General features: G+C 54.9%; 1 protein-coding gene across 1 annotated transcript in view; it reads right to left on the reverse strand.

Annotated features, from left to right (window-relative positions):
- Positions 1 to 13,685, reverse strand: part of PKD1 (polycystin 1, transient receptor potential channel interacting) — an 83,019-nt gene that overhangs the window by 18,931 nt on the left and 50,403 nt on the right. Inside the window, exons 15-22 of the mRNA XM_077786913.1 lie at positions 9,695 to 13,317; positions 8,601 to 8,747; positions 7,187 to 7,330; positions 6,047 to 6,326; positions 4,266 to 4,482; positions 3,698 to 3,848; positions 3,075 to 3,227; positions 483 to 632 (exon numbers count right to left, since the gene is read on the reverse strand). Coding sequence (XP_077643039.1) covers positions 483 to 632; positions 3,075 to 3,227; positions 3,698 to 3,848; positions 4,266 to 4,482; positions 6,047 to 6,326; positions 7,187 to 7,330; positions 8,601 to 8,747; positions 9,695 to 13,317 — 4,865 coding nt within the window. The remainder of the gene's footprint in view (positions 1 to 482; positions 633 to 3,074; positions 3,228 to 3,697; positions 3,849 to 4,265; positions 4,483 to 6,046; positions 6,327 to 7,186; positions 7,331 to 8,600; positions 8,748 to 9,694; positions 13,318 to 13,685) is intronic.

Below are 13,685 nucleotides of genomic sequence, written 5' to 3' on the forward strand. Positions count from 1 at the left end.
CACTAGAAAGTGCACAACACTCAGAAAGGAGTGCAGAGGTAACAAGGGCTGCAGAGAAGGTGTCTCTGCTTCCCCCCAGGTCACCCAGGTGGGAATTTCCACACAGTGCTCCCAGATGCCCCAGTGAGGCTTGACAGCCTCCTTGGACTCCAACCAGGAAGACAAGCATCTGGAATCCATAGCTGTTGCTCATTGTTTACTAAAAAGAGAATCCCCTGGAGTATTAGTGAGCTTATTAGGAGTATTAGTGAGTTATATTAACAACTGTCAGATGTAAATGTCCACAGAGCAGCTGCCAAAGCCAGCACAACCCTGGGAAAAGCACAGGGAGAAGAGAAGGCTGGGATGCCACGCTCCAAATGGCAGATGGAACTTTCTAAAAATTTGGGCCAAAGCCCAAAGGGCAGAGGAAGGAGCCTGAAAGCTCCCCTGAGCCTGCTCCTGCCCCTGAGCTTGTCCCCTGTCCCCACCCAGAGGACAAGGTCACCTGTGATGTTGAGGATGTTGTCAGCGATGCCAGTCGGTGTCACCGTGCCCTGCGTGGTCTCCCCTTGCAGAATGGTCATCATGGTCTCCAGCTTGTTCAGGGTCCTTGTCAGGCATGACTTGCACACCAGCTCCTTGCTCACCACCTGCAAAGGGACCAGGGTCTGACAGGGCAGGAACAGCCCAGGGAAAGCCCAGCTGCCTCTGTCCTCAGGAGACCTTTTCCCTCTGGAAAAGGGGCTGGCAGAGGCTGCCCTGCTCACACTGACCAGCAACTTGTTGGTGGCTCTAAGGCTCTTCCATCCCCCTCCCATGACATTCCAAAGTGCCAGTGTACAGGCAAGCAGAGGATACCTGGCAGAGGATGCTTTTGGGTTGGGAAGAGGAATAAAGGCAGGAAATTGTTGCCCAGAGAAGCTGTGGCTGCTCCATCCCTGGAAATGTTCAAGGCCAGGTTGGACATGGCTTGGAGCAAACTGATCCTTCCAACCCAAGCCATTCCAGGATTCTGTGATTCTAAATTCGTGTTCCCTGGTGTGCTCTCCTAAGGACCAGGCACACCTCCCCTCTGGGACCACACACAGCAACCAGCCAGGACGAGCTGGATGGGATTCCTGCATCCAGTCCACGACCTCCAGTGGAAGCAGGATTAACCCCAACTGAATCCATTTCGGGGTCCAAAACCTCCTGGAGGCTGTGGGAGGGATCCTGCCACTCAGGCATGATGGATGTCCCTCCCCCTGCTCCCAGATGTGTCCAAGAAACAGAATGTTCCAGCCATGGCCTGGAGCTTCCTGCACTCTCCAGGGCTGGATGGGAAGGACTGAGGAACACATGGAAGCTGTTACAACCCCGTTCCTCACTCTTATTCATCTTCTTTCTTTTAATCATCGTAGGATTCAGCCGTGATTCACCATATGTTTTGGTGAAGAATCAAAACAGCATCTGCAGGTCTTGAATTCCCCCTCTTCTGCTTTATTTGTAAGCTCTGAGAAGCCAGGACAGACTGTGTGAATCGGAGTCAGGAATCAGGGAGGTGGGGAAGACACTGGGTTATGGGGAGGAACCACCCAAGGGCAGCTCCTACTTAGGGAGGAGAATCGACCAAGAAGTTCAAGATTCTTTTTTTTATCCCTCCAGGAGAAACTAATTCTGATTTTTCCTCTCCCTTGTAGGTAAATTCAAAAATCTATCAGCCCTCATGGACACTTGTGCAGCAAAGGAATGTGTGAACTTCACTTGTCTCAGCCACTTGGGAATTTCTGGAGTACTGTTTTCCTAAGATTTTCATTCCTGCCCAGAGCACCAGCTAATCCTGGAATGTCAGCTTTCCCCGTGGAATAAAAATTCTATTTCTAGACCTAAGCTCCCACAGCAAAATCAAGTCACGAGGCAGGAGGAGGTGGGAGAGACAGAAACAAACTGCTCCAGCATGGAATGGGATGTGCTCAACCCCACAGCCCAGGCAGAGGGGAACAAAAAGAAGGGGTTTTTGAGCTTTGCAGGCTCGGAAGCAGGGAAGGGAGCAGCTCAGGACTCTGTGGGTGGGATGCAGCGCCTGCCCACCACTGACCTGGCTGCAGGGGAAGCACAGCCAGGGCCAAGGAACCTGACCAGACCCCCCAAGGCAAAGGCTAGGGAGGGAAGGAGGAGGAGCCAGTGCAGCTTGGCTGAACACCAAGGCACAAGTGCTTTACCCAGCTGGGCTCTCTTCTCTCCTAAACCCACCAGGCAGCAGCCCCAGCACTGGAACTGGTGCTGCACACTGCCAGGATCTCAGTCCTGCCAGTGAGCAGCAGAGCAGAGCAGAGAGGGGTTTCTCATCTTGTAGGGCAGAAACAGGGCTGGGAGGAGCATCAGACCTGGGCACTGCCCCCTGGCCCAAAGCAGCTCTGCTGGTGTTACTCCAGCCTGTCCTCACAGATTCTGTGACTCCCCCAGTTTATTCCAGTGCTTCTGGAGCCCCTCAGCTCTGGGAGAGCTGGGGGTGTCCAGCTTGGAAAAGAGAAGGCTCTGAGGAGAGCTCAGAGCCCCTTCCAGTGCCTCAAGGCTCCAGGAGAGCTGGAGAGGGCCTTGGGACAAGGGATGGAGGGACAGAACAATCGGAATTGGCTTTAAGCTGAAAGAGGGTAGATCAGATTGGATATTGGGAAGGAAATGTTCCCTGGCAGGATGGGCAGGCCCTGGCACAGGGTGCCCAGAGCAGCTGTGGCTGGCCCTGGATCCCTGGCAGTGCCCAAAGCCAGGCTGGACAGGGTTTGGAGCAGCCTGGGATGGTGGAAGGCATCCCTGACATGGCAGGGGTGGCACTGGATGAACTTTAAGATCCTTTCCAACCCAAACCATTGCATGGTTCTCCAATTCTCCAGCCTGTGGAGGCCTCTCCTGCTGCTGCCAACCAGGGCGGGCAGCAGAGGAGCAGCACAGAGCTGCCAGGGGCAGAGCTGGCAGCGCCCAGGACGTCACCGCAGACACCCCGATGGGGTGGACAGTGACAGCTGCCCCGTGTGTGTTTGGAGAGAGCCAGGCCAGCCCAGGCAGGACTGAGGGGCTGCCCCTGCAGGCTCAGAGGTGGGGAGGGGCCGTACCGTGCACTGTGCCAGGGCAGCTGAGATCTGCTGGATGTCATCCACCGTGTTCACCTTCAGCGCGTTCAGCGTCTCCGTGATGTTGTTGCGAGTCCAGGTGCGCAGCTCGAATTCCTGCCCAGCCTCGGGCTCCAGCAGCACGGACCGCTCGTACTGGGGGTGGCAAACAAAACAGGAGGAGTTGAGGAAGGTGGAGGGAGAATAACAGAGTGAAGAGCGGTTTCAGAGGCTGCCGAGCTGAGCTGGAGTCACCTGTTCCCTGCACTCCACATCTCCTGCCTCTGCTTCTCCCCAGAGGGATCTAACAAGCTGGTTTTCCAGCAGAGCTTCCTCACTGTCACTTCTGCTCTCCAAGCAATTATCTGAACAGCCTGGCACTCAGCAGCTAACAGGTACCTGGAGTGAAGTCCTTATCCACCTAAGCAGGGTGCCTGTGCCCAGGGGAATTATCCCTGCCCGGCTTCCAGGTGTGGAGCAGCCTCTTCCCAGGCAGGGAAACAGCAATACAGCCCCGAATTCCTGCCCTGCCTATAGAGATCATGGCACAAAATCTGGCCCAAAAATTCTCCTGGTGAATGCAAGGACTTCTGGATGCCCCTCTTGGGCAGAACAAGCTGTGTTACCTCATTTAAGATGGTGATGAGGGCCAGGGAGTACTCAATGACCTGCTGGGGGTCCCCTTGTTTCACCAAGCCCTGGAGCACGGTGTCAGTCTGATTGTAGAGCCAGTGGGAGAGGCTGGGGAAGCCCTCGGGGAGGCCGATTTCCATGGAGCTGCAAGGAAAGAGGGATTTGGGTGAAGTGCAGGCTGGGCTGGCAAGGGACAGGAGGGGAGGCAGGTGGGTGACCCACAAAGGCAGCGCTGCTGCTGCTGCCCTGGTGCCCCAGGGACCTGCAGCCTGGCTCCTCTCTGGCCTAGCCCACGATCCCAGGAATCTCTTCCCACTTAACAAATCCACGATTCTACCAAAGCAGTGAACTCCTGGGAAAGCCTCCCCCTCAAGCAACACTCCACAAAGCCTGGAATTTTTTTGTGTGCACTTCTGCTGAGCCTCCCCTCCCTTTCCTGCCAGCAGCCTCTTCCAGCAGGCGATCCCTTCAGCCAGGATCAGGACAGGGACCCGCCACCAGCCTGGCACTGGGGAGCTGGGGCTGGGCACGGGGCTGAGCGCCAGCCCAGCGGCCTCTTACCGGTTGACAGCCACCACGGTGGCTCCCAGCTGGTCCTGCACCAGCACGGCCACGGACACCTGGAAGCCGCTCTCGTGGAAGCCGGGGGGCAGGAAGGCGCCGTGCTCGGCCCGGCTGCCCTTGTAGACGCAGAACTCGTGAAAGTGGCCGGGCCGGTGGCGTGAGGCCAGCAGGATGAACACCAGCGGCCCCTCGGCGTCCTCCGTGTCCCGCCAGCCTGCAAGGAAAGCCCAGAGGGCTCTGACAGGGCCGTGGGGAGCTGCAGGCAGCGCCCCAGAGGAGCTGGCACTGCCCCTGCCCCTGCCCTGCCCTGGGGCGTCCCGTCCTGCTCAGCCCCGCAGCACAAATGGGGTTTGGAGCGACCTGGACTGGGGGGGTGTCCCTGGCAAGGGACAAGATGGCCTTTAAAGACCACTCCAAACCATTCCAGTATTCTCTGATGGTTCTAGGGACAAGATGGTCTTCAAAGACCACTCCAAACCATTCCAGTATTCTCTGATGGTTCTATGGCCAAGATGGTCTTTAAAGACCACTCCAAACCATTCCAGGATGCTCTGATGGTTCTATGGACCTGTCCTTGCTGCTGTCCCAGCAAGAGTCCCCTGCTCTGGCAGCTTGTCCCCAAAATGAGGACAGCTCAGGGACTCCATCAGGCTGGATGGGTGCCTTGGTTCTCTCAGAATTTTTGTGATGTTTAGGGGTTTCTCCTTGGGTGTTTGGGTTCTGTAATATTTAAAGGGATTATGAAAAATTCATGATAAAAATAAAAAGGAGGAATAACTCTGCTGGGACTGGGAACAGGAGTGACAAAAGCCACAGCTGCTGTACAAGCCCTGCAAGGCCTGACCTTAGACAGAGGCTCAGCTCTCCAGGAGCTCAGCAGCTCAGGAACAACCGGATACAGGATAAAACCCACACAGAGGTTTCCCTGGAGCTCCCAGGAATTATGTGGAGTGTGATGGGAGCTGGGCAGTTGGGAAATTCACTTTGTTTGCCAGTGAGCCCCAGTGAAGGTGCTGGCATTGCCACTGTGTCCCATGTCTGTCACTTCAGCTTAAAAGCAATCACTAAGAGCTGAAATTCCCACCATTCCAAAGAGGAATTGATTCCAGCATTATTCTGGATAGCTCAAAACATAGCAAAGTTAGAACCCCACAACCCTGAACACATTTCTGCTGCTCCCCCAGTTTGGTGCCCAGCCCCGTGGAAGCAGCAGGGCTCATCCCCTCCCAGCGTGGCTTCCCGGCACTGTGCACAAACAGCTCTAATCTCCAGCACCGATCATTTGGGGAAATCTGGTTTGCAGAGGCACTCAGTCCTTGGCCCAAGGCTGTGGGACATCGGCCAGGCCACTTTTCCAAAGCTGGGCTCACTGTTGCTGTCTCTGCAGCTGGTTGGGAAGGTGGCTGTGGTGGGAACATCCAGCCCACACAGCAGAGACGGCCCCACTGCTTTGTCTTTTGATTCTTCCCACATACTGTGACTCAGTTTTGGGCACCATCTTCTTTTTCCTGCACTGAAATGACCAGTCCCTTCCACAAGAACTGGCCTGGCCTGGATCTCACCACTCACCTATATAGTTAGGAATTTTTAAACTGCCTGCCCGCTGCGGGGAGTTTGGGAGCTCCACAATTTGGGCACACAAAGCTGCTCATGCACCAAACCACTGCTGAGCCCAGCCCTGGCCAGCAGCACCCCGGGGCAGGAGTTTGGGGTGGAGGGAACACCCGTGGGAAGAGCAGCTGGCAGTGAGGAGAGGGGGGGCTGGCAGGTGCTCTCACCTGCACACTCGAAGTGCACCTTGGTCACCAGAGCCCTGAGGGGTCCCTCGGGGGACAGGCGGCAGGAGCCCCCCACGGGGGGCTGGTTGGGCAGCAGGTCGATGGAGGCGAAGCCCTCCTCCCCCGTGGTGAGGTCTGTGATGTGCAGGGTGAAGGTGTAGCCCTCGCCATCCCTCAGGGCTCCTGGCCTCAGCACCAGGTTCATCCCCGTGTCGCCGGTGGACGTGGTTGTTTTGTCCAGGATGAGGGACTTGTTCTTAAAGCTGTGAGCTGCCCACCTCTGCAGGGATGGACGGGGGAAAGACACGAGAGGTTCGGTTTGAAGCTGAAGTTATGTCCTTAAAATGTTTTCAGATTGAGCCTTTTATAAAAAGTAACAGATTTCTAGTGGGAGCGTCTGCCAAATTTGCAGTTGATAATTCGGCTTTAGTCTTGTGTGCTACAGCAACAAGAACTGGAACCTTTCCAAAATGTCTGGTGGGAATATTTCCACTGTGAGATCTACTTTAGTTTCTGGAATTACATCACCTTCCAACAGAATATTTCATAATACAGAGTACAAAACACAGGAAATAAATGAAGGACTGGTGGAGTCTCCACGGGATACCGTGTTTTATGTGCTGGGTGGTTACTGTTAATAGCACAAACCTACAATTGTGATAACAGGAGAAACAGTGAGATAACCAGGCAGAAAATGCCAGGCAAGGACATGCTGGGCTTGCTGAGAGCAACAGGACTTCCAGTGCTGAGAGCTGCTTCACTCCACAGGCTGCAGTGGAAGCTGGAATTAGAGGTGGGCACAAGAGGAGAGACTGAAGCACCTCTGCCTGAACCACCAGAATAACGGGCAAAATGCCAACCAGCAGGGAGAAAAACCACTTTACAGATTATTATAGAGAAGAAAAAAAAAAAAAAGTGGCTTTTGTGTGGAAAGACCTGGTCACTCATGGCTTTGGCTTAGAAATGACCCCACAAGGACTCAGCCAGACCCATCTGCTGCTGCTTGTGGCCAGGGACTGCTTCCCCTCGTCTCTGTGACAATCTAGGTCCAGGACTTCACTTCTCTTTCCATTTCCACCCTGACCCCTCTGCCCCTTCTCCCAGAGCCCCCAGAGGTGAAGCAAAGCCTTGTGACTTTACCCCAAGCTTGGAGTCGTTGTGACAGTTCTGGCAGGTGCCCTCCAGGTACACGTAGGAGCTCTTGCTGACCTCGTAGACAGACTGAGCCTTGCAGGACACGCACTCCAGGGACACAATAGGGACTCCTCCCCTCTTGATGAACACCTGGGAAGGGTAGAGGCTCCATCAGAAGGTCTGACACCAAAACACAGACACCTAACAAGTAAGGACACACCCCAGCACCTGGTGCTGCAGGGAGGAATTGCTCTGCACCAGCTCAGTCTGTGCTAAGAAACAGCAGGAAGGGATTCCCAAAGGATTTGGGGTCAGATTTAAGCTGCATCTCTGCTCTTACACTGCCCATTTCCATCACTGTTTGCAGGAGCCACTCAGTGTCAAGCTGGGCCGATCTAGGTCGTTCTGGATTTATTTGTTTACAGTTTTTAACAACATAAATTACTTCTGACATATCCCTCTGGTCCCTGGTGCTGAATTCCCAGCAAACCCTGCTTGTGCTGCCAGGTGGGGATGGAAGAACCACCTTTTCCAGGGAGCAGCACGTTGTTCCAGGCTTTCAGCTGGAATCCAAGTGTACATCTCCAGACATCCACCACACCTTCCTGGCAGAGCACTCGCAGAGCTCCAGAGGCACTGGTGGCTCAGACACAACAGCAGCTGAACTCCGACTCCTGCGCTCTGGCTAAATTCCTTTCATCCCTGAGGAAATGGGCTTGTCCAGCACTGGACTGAGCCCTCTGCCCTGGCATAATGAGCATTATGAACTCAAAGGCAGCAATGAAGACATTGTTTAACATGGCAGACTCTTAAAAGGGGATAAATATTCCCCAGCACTGCGCTGGAGCCCCATCCATCCCGCCAGGATCTGCAGATTTCCTGCGACACTGGAAGCATTGTTTTGTGCTCCTGCATGGAAACCAGATAGTACGGAATGTCCTTGAAAGACTATCAATTTCATTTTTTTTCTTTTCATCCCGCAGCTCTGGTTTCAAACCCAGGCTGTAAGAGTTTCCACTCCCAGCCTGAGTCCATCTCCAATTGCCAGCTGCACCACGGTGGATGTTCCTGACAGGAACTGTGCGGGTGCGCTCGGCGTTGGGATTCGTGGGGCATAAACAACCTGCACTGAAAAATCCTTCCTTAAAAGAACCTGGAAGGTGAGAAGTGAGGAATTGTTGACAGTAAAGTTGAACCCTGGCTCTTAGGATGCTCTCTGGGTAAAATGAGAGCAGAGCCTGTGGCATGTGAAGAGCTGAGACTGCTAAAGAGCAGGAAAGGAAGTTTCCTTTCTCTTACAGAAATTTCCTTGGGAAAGGGATTAAAGGGATTAATTCTTCCCTGGGAGGGTGGGCAGGCCCTGGCACAGGTGAGGTGGCTGTGCCAAGCAGAGAAGGTGACAGCTGGGTGTGGTACGTACGGTTTGGTTGGTGGCTTCGGGACTCATCCCTTCCTTGCTGACGGTGAGGTCGAACGTGTACTCCACATCTGCCTCTAATAGAGCTTTGGAAATTGTGACAATTCCTTCCTTGGCACTGAAATTCAGAGAGCACCCTGCAGCCGAGCTCTGCTTGCAAGGAGAAAAGAACTTTCAAACCCTCCTTGGTAAGGGTGCACATCGGGTTAGTCCACAGCCAAAACATTCAGGTCCACACAGAGCCACTGTCACAACCTTGCTGTGCAGTGCCACCACTGGGGTGGGAGAAACAGGGAGTGTGTGGACAATAAAACACATGATCCTACTCTTCAGGTTAGTAAACAGTAGTTGGAATATTCCTGTATTTCATCTGAGTTTTGTATTTGTACTTTACAGCAATTATTTCTTCATTAAATACTTTACAAACATTGCCAAGCAACACAAAAAGCTCACATTAAACCAAAAAGTCTAATCCCCACACTCTTCAAATTTGCTATTTTGAGACAAAGCTAGAAAACAGGACATTGTACAAGCAAAAGAGTTCCACATTCAATCAGAAATGCTGCTGAGGTGGATTCCCATTGGGATTTGCCAGGCAGTTCTCCCATCAGTGCAGGGTCAGATCACCTCAGCACGTGAGCACAGTGACCTGCCAGTGACCACAAGCTGTGGTCACTTGAGCTCCCCAAAGTCTATCTTTGTTCCCTGCTGGCATTAGAGACATTTATCTGTTAATGGGAGAGGGAGCAGAGCCCCGAGCTCCCAGCCTGCATCAGCAGCTCCATAACACCCTCAGTGCCTGGAAGCAGCAGCACTGACCCAGGGACCCGAGGCCAAAGGGAAGCAGCAATGCCCATGCCTCCCTCCCAGAGCCAGCCCTTCTGCCCTGCCCACGGGCACTGCACTGCACCATACCTCACAGCAGTTCCTGGATCATCATCCTGAGCTGGGAACTGAACCTTTGCAACCCTCCTCCCAGAGCAGCTCTGTTAAAGGTGCTCACAAAAGCTTCCCTCAAGACCGTTTCACCCCAGACACGTTTGTGGTGGAGCTGGAGCTCCCAGATGGTCACTCTGGCTGGGCAGGGCTGCTCTTACCTTGGAGGAGGATGTGCAGGACCACTCGTACAACAACGGGGTCTGTTCCCCATCATCCAAGTTCGGGTCGTAGGATTTCTCCCCATCCAGGACCAAGTCCTGAGTGTTGGACCATACCCGGTATGATCCCCCATCGATGATTGGGACCAGCTTGCTCGGGATCACAGTCACATTGGCAAAGATGCTCTTGGACAGCGGGGTGTCTCCAAAGGAGACGATAAACATGAAACAGTAGCTCCCAACTTCCAGGCCGAGCTTTGGGATGACCAGCTGGGGCCTGTTCACATCGACGTTCGGCAGCCGGATCCTGCTGGAGTCATCCAAGTTCATGCAGCTGGGAGCTCGGTAGATCTCCCACAGGTGCTCTGTCTGGTACTTGATGCACCCTCGGAGGTCAATCTGTGCCTCCAGGTAGTTCCTCTGGGATCTCTTCATTACCACCTGCGGTGGCAGGGCCAACTCCACCTCGGGCTCCTCGCACTCCAGGACTTTGACGGTGACAGTGAGCTGGGCTATGAAGAAGCTGATGAGATTGGTGGCATTCACCTCCACCAGGTAATCCCCTGGGCTCAGGTAAGAATAGTTGGCCACTGCAACCCTGGTGGTTTGAGTGGAAGAGCCATCCCCAAAGCTCCACAAGAACTCAACGCTCCTGCTGCTGGGCACCACCACGGCCTCAAACAGCGCCGTCCTGTTGACAAAGGCATTGGTGGCACTGAGGGACACCTGGACTATGGGGTCCTGCACCTGCATGGTTCTGGTGATGTTGACACTTCCCAAGTCATTGAAGGCGGTGAGGTGGATCTCCAGCAGCCCTGCAGCTTCTGGAGCATATGAAACTCTTTCTCCTGATGCAGCAACCACGGACCGGCCTCGCTCCTTCCACAGGCAGAACTGCCAGGAGAAGGACACGCGGGAGCCGCTGCCCACGCGGGCACTGAAGCTCTTCTCCGTGCCCTTGGGAATGCCCTCCTCGCAGCAGTTCAGGAGCCTGAGGTCCTGGATGGGCTCCAGGACAGAGATGAGCACCTGGGCGTGGGCGATGCTGATCTGGTTCTGCACGGTCACGGTCACCAGGTAGTCACCGCTCTTGGTGAACTCATGGCTGTACCTGGAGCCGTTGAGCACCACGGAGTAGTCCCCACTAATGCTCACCAGGTAACTCACAGAGGTACCTGACAGCATCCTGATCTCAAAGGTGACCTGTTCCCCTGGCTCCACCACCTTTTTGCTGGCGACAACTTCCAGACCTTGAATCCTGTCCAGCACCGAGATGTTCCTGCTGGCCAGAGCCCAGCTGATGTGGTTGGACGCGTTCAGATGGACCGTGTACAACCCTGCCATGGGGAACGTGACTGCCACGGACTGGCCACTCAGTGTGCCATTTGGCACCTGCCACAGCCAGGTCACTTCAGTCCCCCTCTGCAGCTCTCCCTCAAAGACCACCGTGGAGCCTGAGGAGACGTACCTACAGTCCAGCTCTGCTGTCCCTATAGTCAGCCCCTCGATGACCTCCTCCACACACACAGAAACAGTGGCATTGGTTGAATTCAGCTTGTTTTCTGCTCCAACAGTGACCTCAATCATTCCAGAGCTTTGGAATGAGTGTATAATAAAGGGTTCAGAGGTGACAGGAGAGGAGCCATCCTCCAGGTACCACACGTACGTGATGCCTGTGCCACTGGTTATGGTGGCACTTATGTTCACAGAGGCATTAATAGCAGCTGGGTTGGGGAAGGCATAGGGCCTTAGGACACCAAGGCTTTCCATGAACTCCAGCGTCCTGTTAGCAGTGGCACAGCCCAGCATGTTGGTGGCCTTCAGGTAGACAGTGTAGTTCCCGGCCTCCAGGATGCTCAAGGGGAAGGTTTTCCCAGTGAAGGTCTGCACAGCATTGCCATCCCGCTGGACCACCCAGCTGTAGGAGATGTTTGTGCCCTCTCTCACCACGGCCTGCAAATGGAGTGTTTTGTTAGTTGGGAAATACATGTCCTCCACCAGGTCAGTGCTGGCCACCTGCAGGCCCTCAATCTGCTCCAGCACATAGACATAGATGCTGTCCTGCAGTGAGCTGATCTTGTTCTCGGCCGTGACGATGACGTTGAACGTGCCCACGGAGCGGAAGGTGTAGGAGATGGTGGAGGAGCCTTGGATGGGAGTGCAGCGATCGCAGAGGATCCACGAGTAGCGGATGGCAGTGCCAGCCACCAGGGTGGCTACAAAGCTCACCGACCCATTCAGTGGCACCACTGTCCTGCTGGCATTGACGGTCAGGCCAAAGAGCCGCCGTTTCACCGCGACGTCGATGGTGGTCTCGTTGGAACTCACATCGTTCTGCCCCGTCACTGTAATGCTGTAGTGGCCTGTGCTGTTGTAGGAGTGGGTGGCCACTTGGCCAGGCTGGACGGTGCCATCCCCAAAGTCCCAGCAGTAACTCACCTTGGTTCCATTCATGCTGGCAGAGAACAGGTAGATCTGGTTCAGCTCCAGAACATCTGTCCCGTTATACTCAATCTTTGCTACCCCAACTGGCTCCTGGACCTCCACAAACGCCGTGTCGTTGTTGAAGGAGACATTGTTGGAGACGGTCACTGTGACCAGGAAGACTCCTGTGTTTTTGTAGGTGTAGGTCACCTCAGTCCCACTCGACCTGGAGGACTCGTTGTTGCCGAAATCCCAGCGGTAGCGGTACTGGTAGGGAGGCACGGCACTGACCTGGAAGGAGGTCTCTTCCCCGAGCCTCACAAAACGTTTGGAAGGGAGGAGGGTGACGTTGAGGATCTCCGGCTCCACACAGACACTGGTGAAATAGTTAGCCTTGTTAAAGCTGCTGGACAGGGTCAGGGTGAGCGGGAACGTCCCGCTGCGGGTGAAGTTGTGCACCACCACAGGGTCCCCGCTGACAGTGACATTGGAGGAGCCATCTCCGAAAGTCCAGTCGAAGATGTACTCCTCAGGATTCCCCGTCACGTAGGCAGTGAGCTGCACGTCTGGGTGCTCCAGGATGCAAGAAGTAGGCTCTATTTTGAGTATTTCCAGGACAAATATCCGGATAGGAACCGCCTGGGAGACAGAGTTCACAGGATTCACAGCTGTCACGTTCACGGTGCAGTTGATGTCCTTTATGTACACGTGTTCTACCACTGGCACCTGACTCCTCAGCACTGTCCCGTCCCCCATGTCGAAGATCCAGGTGATGCTGTCCCCGGTCTCCACGGAAGCATTGATGGTGACAGCTGCTCCCTGCTCCGCGGCCTCGGCAGCGGTAACGCGGAGCCCCGTTACCTCCTCGAACACCTGGTAGCACTCCACGGTCTCCACGCTGCTGACGGTGTTGTTGGCTGTCACGGTGACGTTGTACACCCCTCTGCGGGGGTAGCTGTAGGTCACTGAGGGCTGGGTGTCTGTGAGCAGGGAGGAGCCGTCCCCAAAGTCCCAGGTGTACACCACGCCATACGGGGAGGGCAGGGGAGCGGCTCGGAAGGTGACCGGCTGGCCCACGACCAGAACATCCTCCTCTGCCTCCACCTTCACGTCAATCAGGTAACTGTGAACCTGGACTAGGCTCAGGTGGGTGAGGTTCTCATACTGGTTGGACACAACAACCATCAGGGCATATTCTCCTGTGTTGGGAGAGAGCAGAACAAGGGCAGGGTGAGGACAAGCCTGTCAACAGCTCCTCAGTGCTGTGGTGGGGTGGGGGGTGTGGCAGGGGCTGCAGGGGACACTCTGCTCCGGTGCTGTGCACACTCTGGGCTGCCCTGTGCCAGCCCAGGACCAGCAGGATTACACCAGACCATGTGTGTGGGCACCAGAATCAAGAAAGAAGCCAGTCCAACAGGTAGAGATGAAAGATTTTCTTCCTGCACACCCACAGAGCAGAACCTTCCTGCTGCCCACCCCTCCTACCAGCCTGGGGCTTGCCTGCCCCTCGTCCTTCTGCTGAGACTGCCCAAAAAGGGGCTGAGTGTGGTGGACTTGCTTCTTACAG

This window comes from Lonchura striata, chromosome 16, assembly GCF_046129695.1.
Source record: "Lonchura striata isolate bLonStr1 chromosome 16, bLonStr1.mat, whole genome shotgun sequence".
NCBI classification, from domain to species: Eukaryota; Metazoa; Chordata; class Aves; order Passeriformes; family Estrildidae; genus Lonchura; species Lonchura striata.